Source organism: Eutrigla gurnardus (genome assembly GCF_963514095.1).
Source record: "Eutrigla gurnardus genome assembly, chromosome: 3".
Classification (NCBI taxonomy): Eukaryota; Metazoa; Chordata; class Actinopteri; order Perciformes; family Triglidae; genus Eutrigla; species Eutrigla gurnardus.
The window spans coordinates 6856783-6876265 of NC_139917.1; the positions used below are offsets into that span (position 1 = coordinate 6856783).

At 42.8% G+C, this 19483-nt stretch overlaps 1 protein-coding gene across 3 annotated transcripts; it reads left to right on the top strand.

Annotated features, from left to right (window-relative positions):
- Window positions 1-50: 50 nt before the first annotated feature.
- Window positions 51-19469, top strand: LOC311011434 (uncharacterized protein). 3 transcript variants are annotated; one of them, XR_014596889.1, is made up of 15 exons: window positions 51-156; window positions 3469-3514; window positions 3675-3822; window positions 4165-4222; window positions 5306-5387; window positions 5960-6075; window positions 7205-7373; window positions 10949-11079; window positions 12466-12549; window positions 12679-12708; window positions 12826-12891; window positions 13052-13186; window positions 13749-13868; window positions 14314-16379; window positions 16493-19469. XR_014596889.1 is itself a non-coding variant. In XM_084006374.1 (14 exons), the coding sequence occupies exons 2-14, from the start codon at window positions 3469-3471 to the stop codon at window positions 14440-14442; spliced, it is 1314 nt and encodes a 437-aa protein (XP_083862500.1). In that variant the 5' UTR covers window positions 51-156; the 3' UTR covers window positions 14443-19469. The 3 variants fall into 3 exon arrangements, 1 of the variants encoding a protein (XP_083862500.1); XR_014596890.1 differs by having other exon boundaries at window positions 16581-19469; XM_084006374.1 differs by having other exon boundaries at window positions 14314-19469.
- Window positions 19470-19483: the final 14 nt, after the last annotated feature.

The following is a 19483-nucleotide window of genomic DNA, read 5'->3' on the forward strand; positions in this document are numbered from 1 at the left end:
GTGTCTGTTCAACTAGCTTGCATATTCCCGACAGCGCGTGAAGGCAGCACATCGTGGCCGCTCGTCTCCAGCAGCCTGCTGAGAGGTTTGACGCCTCTGACACACTAACCCACGAAGGTGCTCTGAGCTTTGCATAGACAGAAGACGGAGAGCGAGGTAAGTGGGAGGGTGCGGCTCTGCAGCTCTCGGACGGACACTCGTAGAGTCCTAAACCGCGATGAACCGTCGAGACTTGCATTCAGACGCGTGTGTACTTCTGTTAGCTGCGGCGTTTAAATGGCCACTGATGCACATGTGAGAGAATAAAGCAGCACAAACAGGCTGGAAGTTGAAACGGACGAAACGATCATGTTTGCAGTTTAATGTGATCAGGCAGTCAACAGGAGCTTTAAATCTTAGCGTGTTCAATAGGATCCGAGCTAGAGGGTGGGGGGACATCTCAGACCACTACAGTCTGGGTGGGTGGGGATACATCTCAGACCTCTACAGTCTGGGTGGGTGGGGATACATCTCAGACCTCTACAGTCTGGGTGGGTGGGGATACATCTCAGACCTCTACAGTCTGGGTGGGTGGGGACTTGATGGGTTTAGATAACGAAGACCTGCCAGACAGACAAACACCGGAGGGACCGGACTGCTGTTCCTCGGCTCCTCTCAACGTGTAACGTCGCAGACGGACTGAAGAACCGGCGCCTGAACGCCTCCGTCCTTTGTGTTCGTGTGTATCGGACATTCCGTCAGGCCTCAAAGGGAGGACGAGACCACACCCCCGATCAGGGCTGGGCATCTGAGGCGTTCAGGGACCGTAGGAAATATCACAACTAACTAACTAACTAACTAACTAACGTGATTGTTATTATTATATTATTATTAGTCTATGCATTATACAATTGCAGTACCTGTTTTTCACGTTTGCTTCATCCCAGACTTAAACGTGTCCTTTTATTAAATGATGAGCTGTTCCATACCAATTTTAAGGAATATTATTGGCACAGTTTTGCTAAATTTAGAAAGGCAGCTGCTCAGCTGCAGACTGAGTTCATACAGCCGGACTGATAGGAAGGACGAGTCCTCTTTCTGATAGCAGTTGAAGGAAAAACAGTTGTATTTGACTAGATCCATGAGTGGTGAGTGTGCTATCAGTGTGATGTGGACTGCTGAACACCAGACTTGAGTAAAAGCATCAATACCATATTGATTGTCTTCTTTGCTTAGGATTTGATGAGATATTTACTGAGATAGATGAGGTTAGATTTGGTTTCTATTGTTCAGTGTTCAACAGTGTGAGGTTTTGTATGAAGTGTCAAACCAGGAGCTCACTGTCGTCTTACCGCTGACAGCCAATTAAAGAGCAGGCTCGAAAGCAGATAAACAAGTATTGAAAACGCTTCAATTCAGAGTTGATGCGTCATCTGATCAACTCTTCTGATCAGCTTTTGGAGACCACCAAATCAGCGGCTGCACCCGGAACCTGATCAAAATATGGCAATTCACTTCAGCGAAACCTGGAGACAATAAGATAAAAGATATTTACAACACTAAACACTAAAACTGAACTGTGAAGAGTCTTAGCTGATCAACGAGGGGAGGTATTTCAGCCACTTATGCACTAGTGTAACCGTGTAAAGCCCAAGTTATGCTTCTGCGTCGACACAACGTAAGGGGGCTTACGGACCCCTTACGTCCTTGCGGACCCCCCTTACGTCCACCGCAAGGGCCTGACGTGCACCTCCCAAAAATCCTAGACGCGTGTCGAGGCGACGCAACACCAACGCAGCGACATTGGCTGTGATTGGTCCGCTGACTACATCCGCTGGAGACCGCTTTTCCAGTTTCCACTCATAAACACCGCCATTTAAACTTTTAATACTTTTAGTGTTTGCACCTTGTTTTATTGTTTGCACCTTGGACGAGTTCCACGATTCCATCCTCATCGCGGAAATCTCTTGATGAAGATATGATGGTCAAGAAATAATAACGGCTGCATCAGAAGTCATTAGGATATTTATTATAGATATATATTAGAAACCCTGAGCCATTGAGGTAGGCTGCTGTTTTGAATGTAAAGTTAAGAGTGTGTGTTCTAACACAGTCCTGATATTGATTGATCTGTGTTTGGATCCTATCTAAACAGACGGATAAGAATCACTTTTGCTCTTGATGAATGAAACCATTCGTTCACAACTCAACAGGTGTTGTTAAATAAATAACACATGAATGGATGAGTAGAGTGTTCTTCTTATCTCTGAGTGACCTGTGTGAATGTTTATTGGTGACCTGTCAGAGTTGTTGGCAGAGCGATAAAGATGTTTCATTCTCAGTAGCAGCAGTTTACACTTTTATTCCTTTTATTTGTGTCAAACAGATGTCTGTAAATCATGTGACCATGGTGAATTTGTCCAGATTTTTTTTGTGTGTGTGGTTGTGTGGTTGCTGGACACTATTTTCCCAGAATGCAGTGTACATAGGAAATGAAAGCGCTGCTCGCAGCCACTTAACATAAGAACAGCAGCTTCCTCCTGAAAAACGGACATCTTTGAACTAAAAAACCTAGGATCACAAAACTCACCATTTGCATTGTAACACCGTTTACAATCACAGAACAGATAGGAAGATAACAAGGGAACAAATATAACATTTAGAGATCCCCGATCACAATTTTGTTGTTTCATTACAGAAGCTTCAGACAATTTTTTTCACCACCATCCAAAAAATTATAATTTCAACCACCACAAAGTCAGCATAAACATGTTTTGTGTTTTTTTTTTATGAAGGTTAGTCATCTATTACAAATATTGCACCTTCTGCAATTTGAAAATTGTAGCAGGCCATATTGCAATTTCGATAAAACTGATTGTGCTACGTCAAATGTTACTACATTTTACAAAAAGGTTACAGAAACTTAAAGAGCCTGAAATGATTGTTTAACTCACTTTACCATCCCAGCAAAGATCTGCTACATGTGCTACTAAAGATGTTGAACTTACATGTTTCCTCTGGCGAGGTCTTTGAGCTCTGTGATCCATCATCTGATCCACTTCCTCAATACATATATATTGTTGTTGGATAATGCCCTTGTTTCTCGACCTGCAAACTTCAACCCTGAACACCTAACCTGAGAAATATAGAAGGAGCTCTTATTTCTGTATGAGTCCTGTAATGTGTTTCAGATGAGGGCTTTTAATCCTTTATTTGTAGGGTGTTCACACAGTTTGATGTTATCATGCTAACACAAGCTAAGATGTAGATTTGGATTTCAGCTGCTTAAAATCATATTAGCATGCTGATGTTAGCATACAGTCTCATATAGTTGCTAGCATGGCTGTAGCCGGAGGCCACAGACAACCATCGCCTCTTTTTTCTCATTGTTGAGGTTTGAGGGCACGTTCATAATGGTTGTGTAAAAAGCTATAGTGATTGTTCACAGTTACTGGTTTGAATGTAATCTCTTGTTGTTCTTGTCTGTAGATGATGTGGGGTCTTCTAATCCTGCTGGCCCCTGTCCTCAGTGTTGGTGAGTATTGTCTCATTAACACTGGCTTAGAAGCAAAAACCTCTGTTAGCCATTTGAGATGATTACATTGTTGCAGTTTCTGTGTCATTATTATTGAGTATAAACTATTCCTATGAGTTTATCTGTGTGTTCCCAAACTGCGTTGTTCTCTTTGTTTCAGAGTCCTACGTTGTCCATGACATCCATGAGCGTTTGGCCCACGGGCGACAGCTTAAGATCTACCTTCCCAAGAGTGCAGAGAAGCTGGAGTTCACCCCAGCTGATGATCCGGACAAGACCTATCTGTACTGGGAGAACGGCCAGCTAAGGTCAGAGACATCCCATGTTGTTTAGCTCAGGAGGTAGAGCGGGTTGGCTGGCAACCGCAAGATTGCCGGTTCAATCCCCGGCTCCTCCTAGCTGAGTGCCTGGTGTCCCTGAGCAAGACACCTTACCCTAATTGCTCCTGACGAGCTGGCTGTCGCCCTGCGTGGTTGACTCTGCCGTCGGTGTGTGAATGTGTGTGTGAATGGGTGAATGTCAGTCATTCCTGTAAAGCGCTTTGGATAAAAGCGTTATATAAATGAGGACCATTTACCATTTATGTTGTGGTTGAGGACATGGAGGGAAACTGTGAGTTCATGTCCATGTGGCTGTTCTGTCCTCTACAGGAATACCAAGGGCAGAGTGTCCGGTACAGGCAGCGACCGACGCTGGTACATTGACAAGGTAAACATCTGTTTGAAGTCTAAATGCAATCATTCAACCTAAAGTACATGTTCAATTGTTCATGTTGTAACTGCTCTTGTATATGGTTGAATACATGATTATTATTGGGGACCTATGGTTCAGGAGTTAGAGTGGATCCTCCACTTATCAGGAGATCAGCGGTTCGATTCCCGGCTCCTACAGTCTGTATGTCTGAAATCAAACAAATGTCGCTCAGCAAAGTCCAGACTCTTCTCTGTTCTGGCGCCTCAGTGGTGGAACGAACTCCCGACCAATGTCAGGACAGCAGAGTCATTTGCCATCTTCCGAAAAAAGGCTCAAGACTCACCTGTTCAGACTTCACCTCGACTCTACATAGCATGACCCACTAACCCTGCCCTTTTCTGAGCACCAGTGTCTTTTTTCAGTTTCAGTTTTCAGCTTTTTTGTTAGCCCTTATATTTTTTGTGCAGCTCTTCTGAGGCTTCAAGTTGAAGTGAAATTATGGAAGGAAATGGAGGAAGACCATTACTGGCAGACCCTGAATGTTGCTTTTATCAGCGTACACTGACGGATGGTAATCTCCCGCTCTAACTTAGCTTTGATTGAGGTGTCAAGCTCATCATACAAAGGATGAAGGAGCATCCTCAGGTTTGTGAAGAAACCATGTCAAACTAATAAAAGCAAAGGTGCAATGTTGGTTAGAGTGGTGATATGTTGTTGCTATAGAAACATTTTAAAAATTGCTCTCTTGATGAACATTGGGAAAACGCTGCAGTTGCTTCTCTGCCAGAAAAACAAGCTACATGGACACAGGGCCCAATTAGTTGCCCCGTTGACACGCGTCACTAACATGATCCAATAACAAGTGGACCGCTCCAAGTCCAGGTGTACTTGAGACGCATTGAGATCCATGTATGACCATAGAATGTGGTCATACGTGTGTCTACAGTGTCTCATTAAAGAGCAACATAAGAAAACAATAATAAGAACAGTGGAGTACCTACAAAACATACTGTCTATGATGTTACTTTTCCAAAGCTAAACCCTAGAGATTCTGGATTGTCTCATCATATCCATATGGTCTGTTAATGTGTTTGTCAGGTGTCATATGAGGACCAAGGAACATACGTCCAGAGAGACTTCTGGAATAAAAAGCTCTCTGCCATCAAAGTGGCCGTCACACGTGAGTTAGCCAACGGTTGTATCAACCATGCTTGCCAATAACTTCTTTTACAACTCAGCTTTAAAGTGATTTCATGTAAAATGTTCTAAAGCTCAGATATTGTAGCCAAAAGTCACAATGACACAGTATTGATCCAAAGTTTCCATCTAAAGGTCACACCAAACCAAGACTGGTTGAAAAAGGTTGTGAATTCCAATGTCATTGGATGTTCGTGGGCTGTACGGTGGCTCTGAGTGGTCAAATAACTCTCTAAACGTTTATTGACAGCGATTTTGAAATCGATACAAACGTGATTGACGTGAGGTTGTATGTATTTTTTAACGTTTTCAGATGGATAAACCAGACTCAGTGTGCAAAGGCCTTAAATAACCCGAACTAACATTAACCCTTGCTGCTGTTAACTAACCATAAGTAATGCTAAACAACCCCTACCTAACACTCACTAACGCCAACACACCCTAATTAATCCTAAGTAACCCAAACTAGCGCTAGTTAACCCTAAGTAACGCTTACTAATGCTGCCTAGATCTTGACTTTCTTTGTCCGTTGGTTTGTGTCTCCTCTCGTTGCAGCCAGACACAACTATCTGAAGTGCGTAGCAGGAGAAAGTCTTTACATCTCACTGGAGGGCATCGACCTGGCCGACGCCATGCTCTCCTTCTCTGGGCAAGCAGCCAACGTGACACTGGTGACTTGAATGAAGGGATTCATGGTGCATGGATGGATGATGGCTATGTGGGTGGATGATGGATCAATGGATGGGTGGATGGATGGACAGATGATGGGATGGAGGAACGCACTCCAACACGTCAAATACTTTTGAGGCCATGTCATTTGTTACATGCATAGTGTTTAAAGAATTTGTTAGTGAACGGACAAATTCACCCAAGGAGGAGATCAGAGACAGAGAGGTAAAGTCGACGTCGGACTTTAATCTTGTACAAGAGGAGCAGCTACAATGCAACAACGTGTGAGGATGCTACAGAGGAAGTGCTAAAATCAGTGCTGTAACTTGAGTCTTTTAAAAGGGTTCAGGAGATGATGCGTCATTGAAAGTTAGCCTTCGTGTAGACCAAGACATCATGTGCACAAGGTTCCTGATAACAGTTAGGCATACCTAAGACATGAGGTTATTCATACCGAAGACACAAGGTTAAACAAAATTCTTATAACACAGTGTCTTCCCAAATAAACGTCTGTCTTCAGGAGATGTTTGAAAAGTTAGACAATGGAGCAACTTGATTAGGTGTAGCAAAAGAGCATGGTTGACGTTAACTTGATTGACTTATGACTCACATGACTAGCGAGCGTTGAAAGAGTCAAAACTGACGTGACAAAATTTCCTTTTAATTTCACATGGGACACAGTCTCGTGGACTAAAGTCCTGAGTTTATTTTACCTGTCCACCTCCCCTCCCTCTGTGAATGATCTCTCTCTCTACTGTTGATCTACCCATAATGCAGCGGGTGGCTGCATCACATACAAATGGAAAATGAGTGTTAGAGACAGTGTTGGTGTCAGATTGACAGAGAGGATGGGTTGGATGGAGGGAATCAGTATTTGGGGATGAATTGTTGAAGGTACAGAAGTAGGGGGATCATTTTGTTTTCATCTCACAGTATTTATGTATTTGTATTTATACCTATTCCTGTCTGTAAAATGAATGATGTGTATTTATGTCCTTCTCCTGCTGCCTCACATATTCACCTCTGTGACTTGAGGCATTTGCCTTGAGAAAGCTGTGTTTTCCTTGTGATTGAGATGAGATGCAGCTTGTGATGCCGAGTCACGCTCTGACAGGAGTGTGTCACCCTCAGGTGCGTGATGGTGCTCGTGTGTCCCAGGACCTGCCGGATTATTGGGACCGGGTTCGGACCCACTCCATGAACATTGAGATCAGCAACGTGAACCACAGTGATGAGGGACATTACACCCTGAGAGACCGCAGGGACAGGGTGGTGTCCGTTACCAGGATGGACCTGACAGGTGGGCCAACATTTATCCTCATAATTTCATGAATCCTCAAATAGTGGTTTTAATGGCCTCACAGGGTACCCGTTCAGTATGACGCCCCTTTGTTTTCTGATCAAAATTGTTACCGTATTGTGCCTTTTAAACACACTAAGCACTTACTGTATTCATTTCAATTTAAAAGCCATCATTTCAGTTGTCACAGCCCGACTCTACAACTGATGAAAATGAGAGACACACAGGCATTCTCAACAAATAAAGTGATGTATTTACCAAAGACTTAGTCAAAGTAAGTCAAACAAATGGATGGGAGGAATCTGTGATCCTAGCTGACATTGGTCGAAGGCAGGGGTCACCCTGGACAGGTAACCAGTCTATCACAGGGCTGACATGTAGAGACAGACAGGTAACCAGTCTATCACAGGGCTGACATGTAGAGACAGACAGGTAACCAGTCTATCACAGGGCTGACATGTAGAGACAGACAGGTAACCAGTCTATCACAGGGCTGACATGTAGAGACAGACAGGTAACCAGTCTATCACAGGGCCGACATGTAGAGACAGACAGGTAACCAGTCTATCACAGGGAGACATGTAGAGACAGACAGGTAACCAGTCTATCTCAGGGAGACATGTAGAGACAGACAGGTAACCAGTCTATCACAGGGCTGACATGTAGAGACAGACAGGTAACCAGTCTATCACAGGGCTGACATGTAGAGACAGACAGGTAACCAGTCTATCACAGGGAGACACGTAGAGACAGACAGGTAACCAGTCTATCACAGGGAAACACGTAGAGACAGACAGGTAACCAGTCCATCACAGGGCTGACACGTAGAGACAGACAGGTAACCAGTCTATCACAGGGCTGACACGTAGAGACAGACAGGTAACCAGTCTATCACAGGGAGACATGAAGAGACAGACAGGTAACCAGTCTATCACAGGGAGACATGTAGAGACAGACAGGTAACCAGTCTATCACAGGGCCGACACGTAGAGACAGACAGGTAACCAGTCTATCACAGGGCTGACACGTAGAGACAGACAGGTAACCAGTCTATCACAGGGAGACATGTAGAGACAGACAGGTAACCAGTCTATCACAGGGAGACACGTAGAGACAGACAGGTAACCAGTCTATCACAGGGCTGACAAGTAGAGACAGACAGGTAACCAGTCTATCACAGGGCTGACATGTAGAGACAGACAGGTAACCAGTCTATCACAGGGCTGACAAGTAGAGACAGACAGGTAACCAGTCTATCACAGGACTGACATGTAGAGACAGACAGGTAACCAGTCTATCACATGGAGACATGTAGAGACAGACAGGTAACCAGTCTATCACAGGGCTGACATGTAGAGACAGACAGGTAACCAGTCTATCACAGGGAGACACGTAGAGACAGACAGGTAACCAGTCTATCACAGGGCTGACATGTAGAGACAGACAGGTAACCAGTATATCACAGGGCTGACATGCAGAGACAGACAGGTAACCAGTCTATCACAGGGCTGACATGTAGAGACAGACAGGTAACCATTCTATCACAGGGCTGACATGTAGAGACAGACAGGTAACCAGTCTATCACAGGGCTGACATGTAGAGACAGACAGGTAACCAGTCTATCACAGGGCTGACATGTAGAGACAGACAGGTAACCAGTCTATCACAGGGCTGACATGTAGAGACAGACAGGTAACCAGTCTATCACAGGGAGACATGTAGAGACAGACAGGTAACCAGTCTATCACAGGGAGACACGTAGAGACAGACAGGTAACCAGTCTATCACAGGGAGACATGTAGAGACAGACAGGTAACCAGTCTATCACAGGGCTGACATGTAGAGACAGACAGGTAACCAGTCTATCACAGGGAGACATGTAGAGACAGACAGGTAACCAGTCTATCACAGGGAGACATGTAGAGACAGACAGGTAACCAGTCTATCACAGGCCGACATGTAGAGACAGACAGGTAACCAGTCTATCACAGGCCGACATGTAGAGACAGACAGGTAACCAGTCTATCACAGGGCTGACATGTAGAGACAGACAGGTAACCAGTCTATCACAGGCCGACATGTAGAGACAGACAGGTAACCAGTCTATCACAGGGCTGACATGTAGAGACAGACAGGTAACCAGTCTATCACAGGGCTGACATGTAGAGACAGACAGGTAACCAGTCTATCACAGGGAGACATGTAGAGACAGACAGGTAACCAGTGTATCACAGGGCTGACATGCAGAGACAGACAGGTAACCAGTCTATCACCGGGCTGACATGTAGAGACAGACAGGTAACCATTCTATCACAGGGCTGACATGTAGAGACAGACAGGTAACCAGTCTATCACAGGGCTGACATGTAGAGACAGACAGGTAACCAGTCTATCACAGGGCTGACATGTAGAGACAGACAGGTAACCAGTCTATCACAGGGCTGACATGTAGAGACAGACAGGTAACCAGTCTATCACAGGGCCGACATGTAGAGACAGACAGGTAACCAGTCTATCACAGGGAGACACGTAGAGACAGACAGGTAACCAGTCTATCACAGGGAGACATGTAGAGACAGACAGGTAACCAGTCTATCACAGGGCTGACATGTAGAGACAGACAGGTAACCAGTCTATCACAGGGAGACATGTAGAGACAGACAGGTAACCAGTCTATCACAGGGAGACATGTAGAGACAGACAGGTAACCAGTCTATCACAGGCCGACATGTAGAGACAGACAGGTAACCAGTCTATCACAGGCCGACATGTAGAGACAGACAGGTAACCAGTCTATCACAGGGCTGACATGTAGAGACAGACAGGTAACCAGTCTATCACAGGCCGACATGTAGAGACAGACAGGTAACCAGTCTATCACAGGGCTGACATGTAGAGACAGACAGGTAACCAGTCTATCACAGGGCTGACATGTAGAGACAGACAGGTAACATTTACATTTAGGAAAGATTACATCTATCTTTTATGTTGAGTTTTAGACTAAAAACACAATTATATGGCGTCATCACTAGAATCTAATTATTCTAGCTATAATATTTACAACCAAGATGTTTATAAGCAGTACTGACTACAGTATGTGTATTTGGTGTGTATGCTGGTTGCCACTCTGTAGAACATGAGAGCGAGCAGTGCATCACTGCAGAATGAATGACAGTGAAACGTGGATTAGTGTACAATGTTTACATATGCAAAAGGTTGATTTGGGAGTACAAGGACAGAATCTCTCGCTGACCGGAGCAGAGAAATGGCTTCAAATGAATGTTTGGTGATCAGACGCTTCCAGTGTACAGCAGTGATGGAGACTCAACGTAAGGTGAAGAGAGATCAAGTCGACAAAACAGAGATTGAAAAAGAGGATATTCATGAAATAAATGATAACAGAAACCCTCAGCTGTACACAGTGTGTTCAGATAGAGTAGGAATGTTTGGACCCGAGTATACATATAGTACATTATTGTCAACAGGCTAAAACACCGAAAATCTTTGGTTTTGTCTTTACTAAAGTTGGCTCATAGGTAACAAGAATGTCCTCTATCTGTAATTTCACCGGTAGACCATCATGACTACCCGGAAGGAAACCCTCTCATGGCTCTGCTCTTACTGCTGGGCATCCCAGCTGGAATTTGCTGCTGCTGCCGGAAGAAGATTTTCAAGAAGAAAGCCACGACGGCTGCAACACTTCAGGTACGAACAGAAGACAAACATGTAAGACTCCATCTGGAGGAACATTATTTGACAGGTTTCTCACTAATGAGTTACATGGATGTCTGCCTGTTTGTAAAGGTGTGCATTGCTCTGTGTTGTAATTATTGACTTTTCTGCTGTGATACTTGGAGCTTGACTTGGACATTCTGGTCAAGGGTGTGCTCACCTTGTGTATAAGCAGTGAAGCGCTGTAAGAGAGGTGCATTTGTGTGTCGCTGTGTTGTGGATTTGCCACACCGCTACCGGGGATATTTCTGTCCAACGTGTTTTCACTACGTAACAAACTGGGTGAACTTCGACGGTTTCTAAAAGGACCTTTAACCTTTGAAAAGCCTCCTCAGCAGTGGGGGTCAGCCAGGGAACTAAAATCTCTTATGTTACATTTGTAACAGCGAGGAAAGGTTGAACCTCCTTGCGGCTGGATGGAGGGGGCCGGTCCACCACCACTCTCACATTTGCCTCGTCCATGCAAGCTTGCCCCTCGGTCATTCTGAGGAGAAACACAGCCCCTGGTGGCATGGGGGGAGTGGAGGAACTAGAAGTTTGCTCATTATAGTCTATGGATATGGTTGTCCATGTGGATGGTTTTCGTCACCTCCTGAAACCACCAGAGCAGCTGAGTCTGTAGGGTGTCACAAATTAAACCACTAAGCCTTTTAAATGGAATAAAGAAAAATCTTATCATGAATTCTCAATTTTTTTTAGTACAGTTTTAACATTTACCTTTGTACTATCCTTTTGTATCTTATACTTTTAATTTTTCAAACTCAAAGTGACATTTTAGCACAAACCCATTCAACACAAAATCAATGAAGTCAATGCTGCAATGTGTTCCTTAACCAATATAATAAAAAATAACATAACCGTGAACATATTAAGCAGCATTTCAAACACCATGAAAGTAAATAAAACATTTCACCGACCATTCTTTTGACTGAACCTATGAGTGAACTCGGAGCGTCTTCCTCCGCCGTGTCTTCACAGGTGCTCTAAATCAGTGACAATGACTGATCAGGTGACAAGCAGCCAGCTCCTACTGCTGCTGCTGCTGCTGGTGCACTCTGGGAAGTGTGGTTCTTTGAGACCTATTCCTGAGATTCAGCTCAACCATAACCATAATTCAACTAATGTACTCGTACAATATTTCACAGTCAGGTGTATACTTGTGATTGATATAATATATCAGACTGTCAACATAAACAATAAGTGGTTCCAGCTACACAAATGTTTCTATTTTATTTAATGGTAATGTAACTGCACTGTTTGTTTGGACAAAATGTGCTGTTTGTCTTTATGGTCTTACATTTGAAAAACTAAACTGTTATTTAATCAAAGATCAGTAGTGATCTGTATGTTTGTCTCCAGACCAGCCCAGATGCAGTCCATCCTCCTTCCAGTGGTCCTGTGGGACCCTGTCCCCCCTACAACAGTCCTGGACAACCAGGGGTGGTGAGATGATGCTTCTTGTTCAATACAACTTTATTAGTCCACCGTTCCTATAATTGACTCCGACTCATTTGTTTAATGTCTAAATCTGGTTTATTTGCTTATTTTGACTGTGTGTTTCTGTGTTTGCAGGTGTACTACCACGGTCCGGACACTAACATGGTACATAATACACATTTATTATACAACTACACACAATATATATCTATAAATACAATCATTTTGGAGCTTGTCACTCGTGTGTTGATTGTCCAGTACCAATCGTGTGTTCCCGTTTAGGGCACTACGGTCCACCCCCCTCCTCAGCCTGGTCCAGGACAGTGGAACGGCCCCCCAGCTTCCCCAGTTAGTAGTATCACACAACCAGTAGAATAGATTTGTAGTTGTGGATTAATACTGCCTAACATTCAATCTGAAGCTGTTAGTTGGAGTCAGTTTTCATCATTTGTGTTTTTTAGTTTCTACCTTGTCTCCTCCTCTAATTCCTGATTGTCTCCATCTGCAGGGTTTTAACATTGCCTACCCACCCCAGAACCCTGCTTACCCTCCTACTGGTCCAGCTATGATCCCCCCTGCCCAGCCTCCACAGTGGAACGGTCCACCAACAGGCCAGTACCCCCCTGGACCTGTAGCGCCAATGGTACGTTCCATCTCTGTAACTGACAGGGATGTTTGTCAGTCAGTGTTTGACTGTAAACTTTTCTGAAATGGTCTGTAGCCCTTCATCAAAGAATGGACCAGAAACTGTCCTGACTTTACTGTAAAGTATTAATTATACACAGACCACATTGAGTCTGTTATATTCAGGTGCATCAGTTATGGATATCAGGTCTAATTGTGTCTGATTCATATTACTGTTGTTCAAAATAAGCCGCAGCTGCCAGAGATTTATGAGTTGAACTCAATGGGAGAGTAAAATCAAATACATGACTGAAAACACTGAATTCAAATGTGTGTTGAAATGACTCCACCATCTTTGTTGTTGCATGAAAACAGTGGAATCTGTTGATGAAGCCAGGTCAAATAATAATGTGTAGTAAGCAGGTAACCAGTCGGGACAGGATGTCCTAACAGTGTCATGGGAGGAATTAATCAATACGTGTGTGTGTGTGTGTGTGTGTGTGTGTGTGTGTGTGTGTGTGTGTGTGTGTGTGTGTGTGTGTGTGTGTGTGTGTGTGTGTGTGTGTGTGTCTTCTATGCAGGGATATGCTCAAGCTCCATTCATGTACAGTGCCGCAACACCAGCAGCAGCCAGTCAACCTGTTCAGGAGGACATTAAAGATCCCTCAGCTGCTGACCCCCTGCTGACAGCAGCACCACAGGTACACACACACGCACGCACACACACACACACACACACACACACACACAAATGCATATACTCTTGATAAGGATATGATGACTTTTATGAAATACTTTGTACCAGTTTAGGAAATGAGGCAGAATTTTTCACCATCTCTTCCAGTCACAGAATGGTTAAAAGTGAAACCATCCCAGGGTGACGCAGCTGACAAATATGTCAAATAAGTAGAGGTAGTGCAGTTGGATTACTTAGGTGCTGAAAAAATGCTCCCTCGTCCAATGTGAACCCGGAATGACTCTCAATTCCTCGACATCATACTTCTCTGAACGACCATCAGTCACATGACCAGATATCCCTCCGTAGCCTCCTCATCTCTGCTTGATTCACCAGGCTACGTTAGCTACTACTAAAAACTCGCTGTCCCTCAAAAAGCATGGTCTGATTGTTTGAATGGTCCCCCTCAGGCTGGAAGTGCATCCTCTCCTGTGGCTCCTGTGGCTCCCGAGGCTCCGTCCTCCACCACCAACCCCAGCTCCGACGCTGCCTACGAGTTCAAGATCAGTGGAAACACAAACTCCACCAACTTCCTGTAGGAATGCTGAAGCAGTTTTATGCCAGACCTTGATCCATCTGGGACCAGGTCTAGGTCTCGTCGATCAGTGTTCTGACTAAGATCATTTGTAATAATGAGATATTCGTCCTGGTATAAAATAGAAAAATAGTTATTTGGGGATCAAACTTCCAGAATGAGGAGACAAAGAAATTAGGTGTTTTCTTGAAGTGTTAGCATGTGGATTAGAAATATAATATCATAACATGTGACGAGTAAATGTCACAAACGGGCTGGTTTTTATTCAAGATTGAAGTTCCTATACATGTGATTGATGTCACAGCCCTGTTCTTCTTTCATTTAATTTATTGTTTCTCATCAGCCAGAAAAGCAAACCAATTAAGGAAACCAGAGGTGTGTTCACAGTAAACACTTTCTGCTGTGAAGTCAAGTGTTGATGGGAGTTTATTCCAGAGAAATAAGTCTGTTCACCCTGAGATGAGGGAAACTCTGACTTTTCAGTAACTTATGGCTTTCCAACATCACCAATCTGACTCTGTTGTTTGGTAGACGAGCATCACCTCTTTGCTTTTTATTATGTATTTGTTTTACATTGTTTTTCACTAACCGGAGGATGCTGTTACATAACTAATTTGTCACCTTAAAAGCAACATTAAGTGTTGGTCGGCTGATCTGCTCCCATTAATGGTCTTTTCTGTGTTATGAACACAGGACAGGCAGACACGGACTAAGCAAGCTCCCCCTTCATATTCTACAGTGATGTCACCAGAGCTTTTCTGAAAAGTTAAACTCCCAGTCGGCAAGTCTGGCGGATCGAGGGCACTCTGTCAGATTTTAACTCTCATGCTCCTCCCCCACGACCGCCGAGCTCCTTCCCCTCGACTCCATGCCCTTTGAAATCCCTTAGATCATGCCACCTTTGAAACAAGGGTCCGATGTTGACTCTGGTTTTATCACAGGCACCGTCGCAACCTTTCTTTTTTTCATTATTTTCCACCGGTGTTTTCTTTTCCTTGGTTGTTTTGGCGACTGGGACTTTAAGAAATGTTCAACTAGAAGCTCTGACAAGAGTTAAAAACACATGGAACTAATGAGACAACAAGACACAGACATGGAGAAAACCAGGGGCTAAATACACAACTAATGACACAACAGGACACAGGTGGACAGACATGAGGACAGGCTGAACTGATTGGAGGAAACAAAGGGGAACAGAACAAGGCTGACGAGACTATAACTACAGAGGTGATACACAGAAAGAAGAAAGGAAACACAGAGGCAGGGAACTTCAAAATTAACCACACATAACCCATGACCATATATATTTTCATTTTTAGATGTCTCCTGTGTTTTGTCCTGTAATGTTAAAGCTGAACAAATATATTTATAGTTACCATGACAGTCTAATGCAGGCAATTGTAAGGCCACATTCCATATATATCCAACATGCATTAACATGTCTACTGGATTAAACTGGAGGCTTATTGCCCTGTTGCCTTGGTAAATCATGGTATTCTAGCTCCATTGATGATGACTTTTTTAATCATTCATTTCATTGTTAACACAGAGCTAACAAACTCAGTTGAATAGAGTTGATTGAACTGAATCAGCTGCTCTGGAACAGAAAAGAGTTTCCATCTCAGGGTTCATAAACTCAAAACCTGCTTTGTAGGACACTAACAACAGGTACTTGTGTATCTGTGTCCATGGTTAGGGTTCAGGGTCAAGGTCACCTTGGGGGGTCTGAATAGGTTTTGTTTTTTATAATGGTTCAATTTGATAATTTCTGGCCATGGTGTGTATCTCTGGCACAAGCACCAATTTATGCCTAATCTCATATGAAAGATGTTACTGTCGTAGTTCCCTCCTGACTCAACAAGTCACAACACAACTAACACACAGTAACAACACAAAGAACACACAGTTACAACACAACAAACATACAGTTACAACACAATAGTCACAACACAACAAACACAGTAACAACACAAAGAACACAGTTCAACACAACAAACACAGTAACAACACAAATAACAAACAGTAACAACACAGAACACACAGTAACAACAAAGAACACACAGTTACAACACAAAGAATACACAGTAACAACACAACAAACACACACAAACAACACAACAAACACACAGTAACAACACAAAGAACACACAGTAACAACACAAAGAACACACAGTAACAACACATGTTTTCAGTCTGTTTGAATCACCCTGCTTGGGCTTTGTAGCATGCCTTCAACCAGCAGCTACAGTAAAATGCACCAGACAAGAGTGAAGATATTGTTGTTATATAGAAGTGTCAGTCTGCACTCTGTGTTGTACTGTACACATGTGCAAGTACTGCACACAGTACTACACACATGATATCTTCATTAGACGTTGTCTGGACATTTGTTGTCCAGTTGCCTTTGAATTATTGTTTCTAGATTTTAAGAACTTTTTTTTTTTAAGAACTACAAGACAAACCTTAAGTATGTCATCTGGCTTTGTGTTCTAATGGTGCGTTTTCACAACTGGCAAATAGTAAACCTAATTAAATCCGAGGCCTTGAGGTAACTACACTTCCTGGTTGGTAGTTCAGCATTAGTCCTGGATCTGAAGTCAGATGTAGTACTACAGTTGGGTTCAACTGGGTGAGTCTAAGAGACCCAGTATGGTCTGGATATCAGCAGGACTCTCAAATCATGACATCAGATAATGTTGTTATGAGAAGAGTTGAAACAGATTACAATACAACACTATAGTATAGAAAAGAATACAATAGCTACCTCATTACTGTATTCTATGCCTCTTCATAGGTCAACACATAAGGTCATTACAAATATGTAAAGGTCACTGGTATGAATTTGTGCTGAAATCCTCTGAGCATAATAATGACCTGTGTTTGGTGTCTGTCTGTTGTGAACAACTGTACACCCATTACCTGCCTTCAGGGTGGCCTCATGCCTCCTTGCTATTACAGCAAAAACAAATCATCAGTCTACTCAGTGTCCCAGCTGTTTACTAGGAAGTAGCTGCATTCACACGGAGCAAACTAATGTTAGTTCATTCACAGACCGTTTTGAACTGCAGTGCTTTATTCTTTGATAACACTCAATGGAAGCTTGTTGAGTGTTCCCGTGTCCCTCCTGATATCCCAACACAGCAGTTCATGAAACAGTCACAAAATGCAATCTATTGATTTATGCTAAGCGACACAAATTGTCATTTTCTTCCCCCTTATTTTTCTGTCTGTTGGAACGACATTATGCTATAAAATCAAAGTTATAGTAGGTTAAAGAAAATCATCATGGTTGAGCTTAAAATAACATAATTTTACGAACTTTAGGTTTGGACAAAAAAAACAACAACGTTTGGTTTAGACAATAAAAACGTTGGATTTAGATGATAAAACCAACATTAGGTTTAGACAACAAAACCAACGTTATGTTTAGACAACAAAACCAACGTTAGGTTTAGAGAACACAACCAACGTTATGTTTAGACAACAAAACCAACATGACCACAATAAGTATTCTTTCTCAATATTTAATACTAAATCACTTTACTTTATGTCCACAATGCAGAAGGATCCTAATTAACTGAGCATTGACGTTACTTTAATGCTGAGACATGAACAGAAATGGACGATTCAACGTCTCTGTACATGAAACTAATAGATTGCATTTCATGACTATTTCCTAACCTGTGAGACTGAGTTAGATGTCCATGGTGCAGACCAGAATCTAGAATGTTTTCATGTTCATTGAACTGTAAATAGAATCACTAAAGCCTTTCTTCACACTGACATTTTGTTTCTGGAGGTGAGTTAACATAGTGAACCCTTTGTTGAGTATCTTAGTTGGCTGGGTTCAGTTTGTTCTTTATGATGTAGAGAAATCAGGGCTTTGAAAGAAGTTCTGAACAGGTTTTTTTTTTTTTTAACCTTTGTGATCTTGATGTGATGTACCACCTAGACAAACATTGCTAGCCTACCTCACGTGTAGCAATGTTTTCACTCATTTTATTTTTTTGTTAATGTAACCAGTGAATTTCATTAAATGGGAGTTAATTGACCCTTCGCTAAGTCCCTCCCTAGAACGTCCACTGTCCAATCCTACGTTAGCATCCAGAACTAACTACAGGAGGCCTGTCAAGGAACAATGCCAAAGCGGTGTGAAAAGGAACCTGCAAGCCCGACAGCGGGTATACAGGCTAACGTTTAGAGTGGGGCATCATATTTTTTGCTTTTCCAAAGCCTAAAACGCAAGAGATGTCAGATTTGGATTAAACACCTTTGAAGCTCACTCACAAAACTCAAAGATCAACAAAAATTCCTTTGTTTGCTCTAAGGTAAGATGCTGAGTAACCTTAGCTGGCTAACACATTAGCAAACAAAGGCGGTTGAATGTAAATTATTGTTAATGTTTTAACTTAAGTTTGGTAGGTATACCCCCCATGCAGTCTACTACCGGCTCTTCAAGACAACAGCCTTCGTTTGACCTCCCTTGGTTTGTGCCGTTGTGGTGGCAAACTGTGGTGCAGGTTTTAGTTGGACTTTCCCTCATTTATTAGATCTAGTGTGTGGATCAAGCCCACAATGTGCGAGCAATATCCTGGCACGCTTTAAACAAATAGTATAGTAAGCTAATATTTTGCTAGAAATGGGCTTAAACATACAATGTATTGGATAATGAAAACTACAGGGAGTCATAGCTAAATATTAGCCTATAATAAAACAATATATCGACTTAGCCTCCTGTGCAAGAAAATTGTTGTTCCTGTATTTGTTTGTCTTGTACGTAAATTGTAAAGACGTGTGGTGCCGAACTTTTGCATTGGGACTTAGCAAAGAGTCAATTGTGATGACTATTGGTGTTAACTGGTGGTCTGGATGAGCTACACTTGTTTCATAGCTCTCATTTTATACCTACAATGATGTTGCATACAAACTGTATATGGATGTGTAACTGTGTATGTCAATGAAACTACGCATGAATATGAAATTCTGAAGTTTCTTTAATTTTCAATTCACCATTAAAATGATTTAAAAGGAGACAGTTGGCGAGA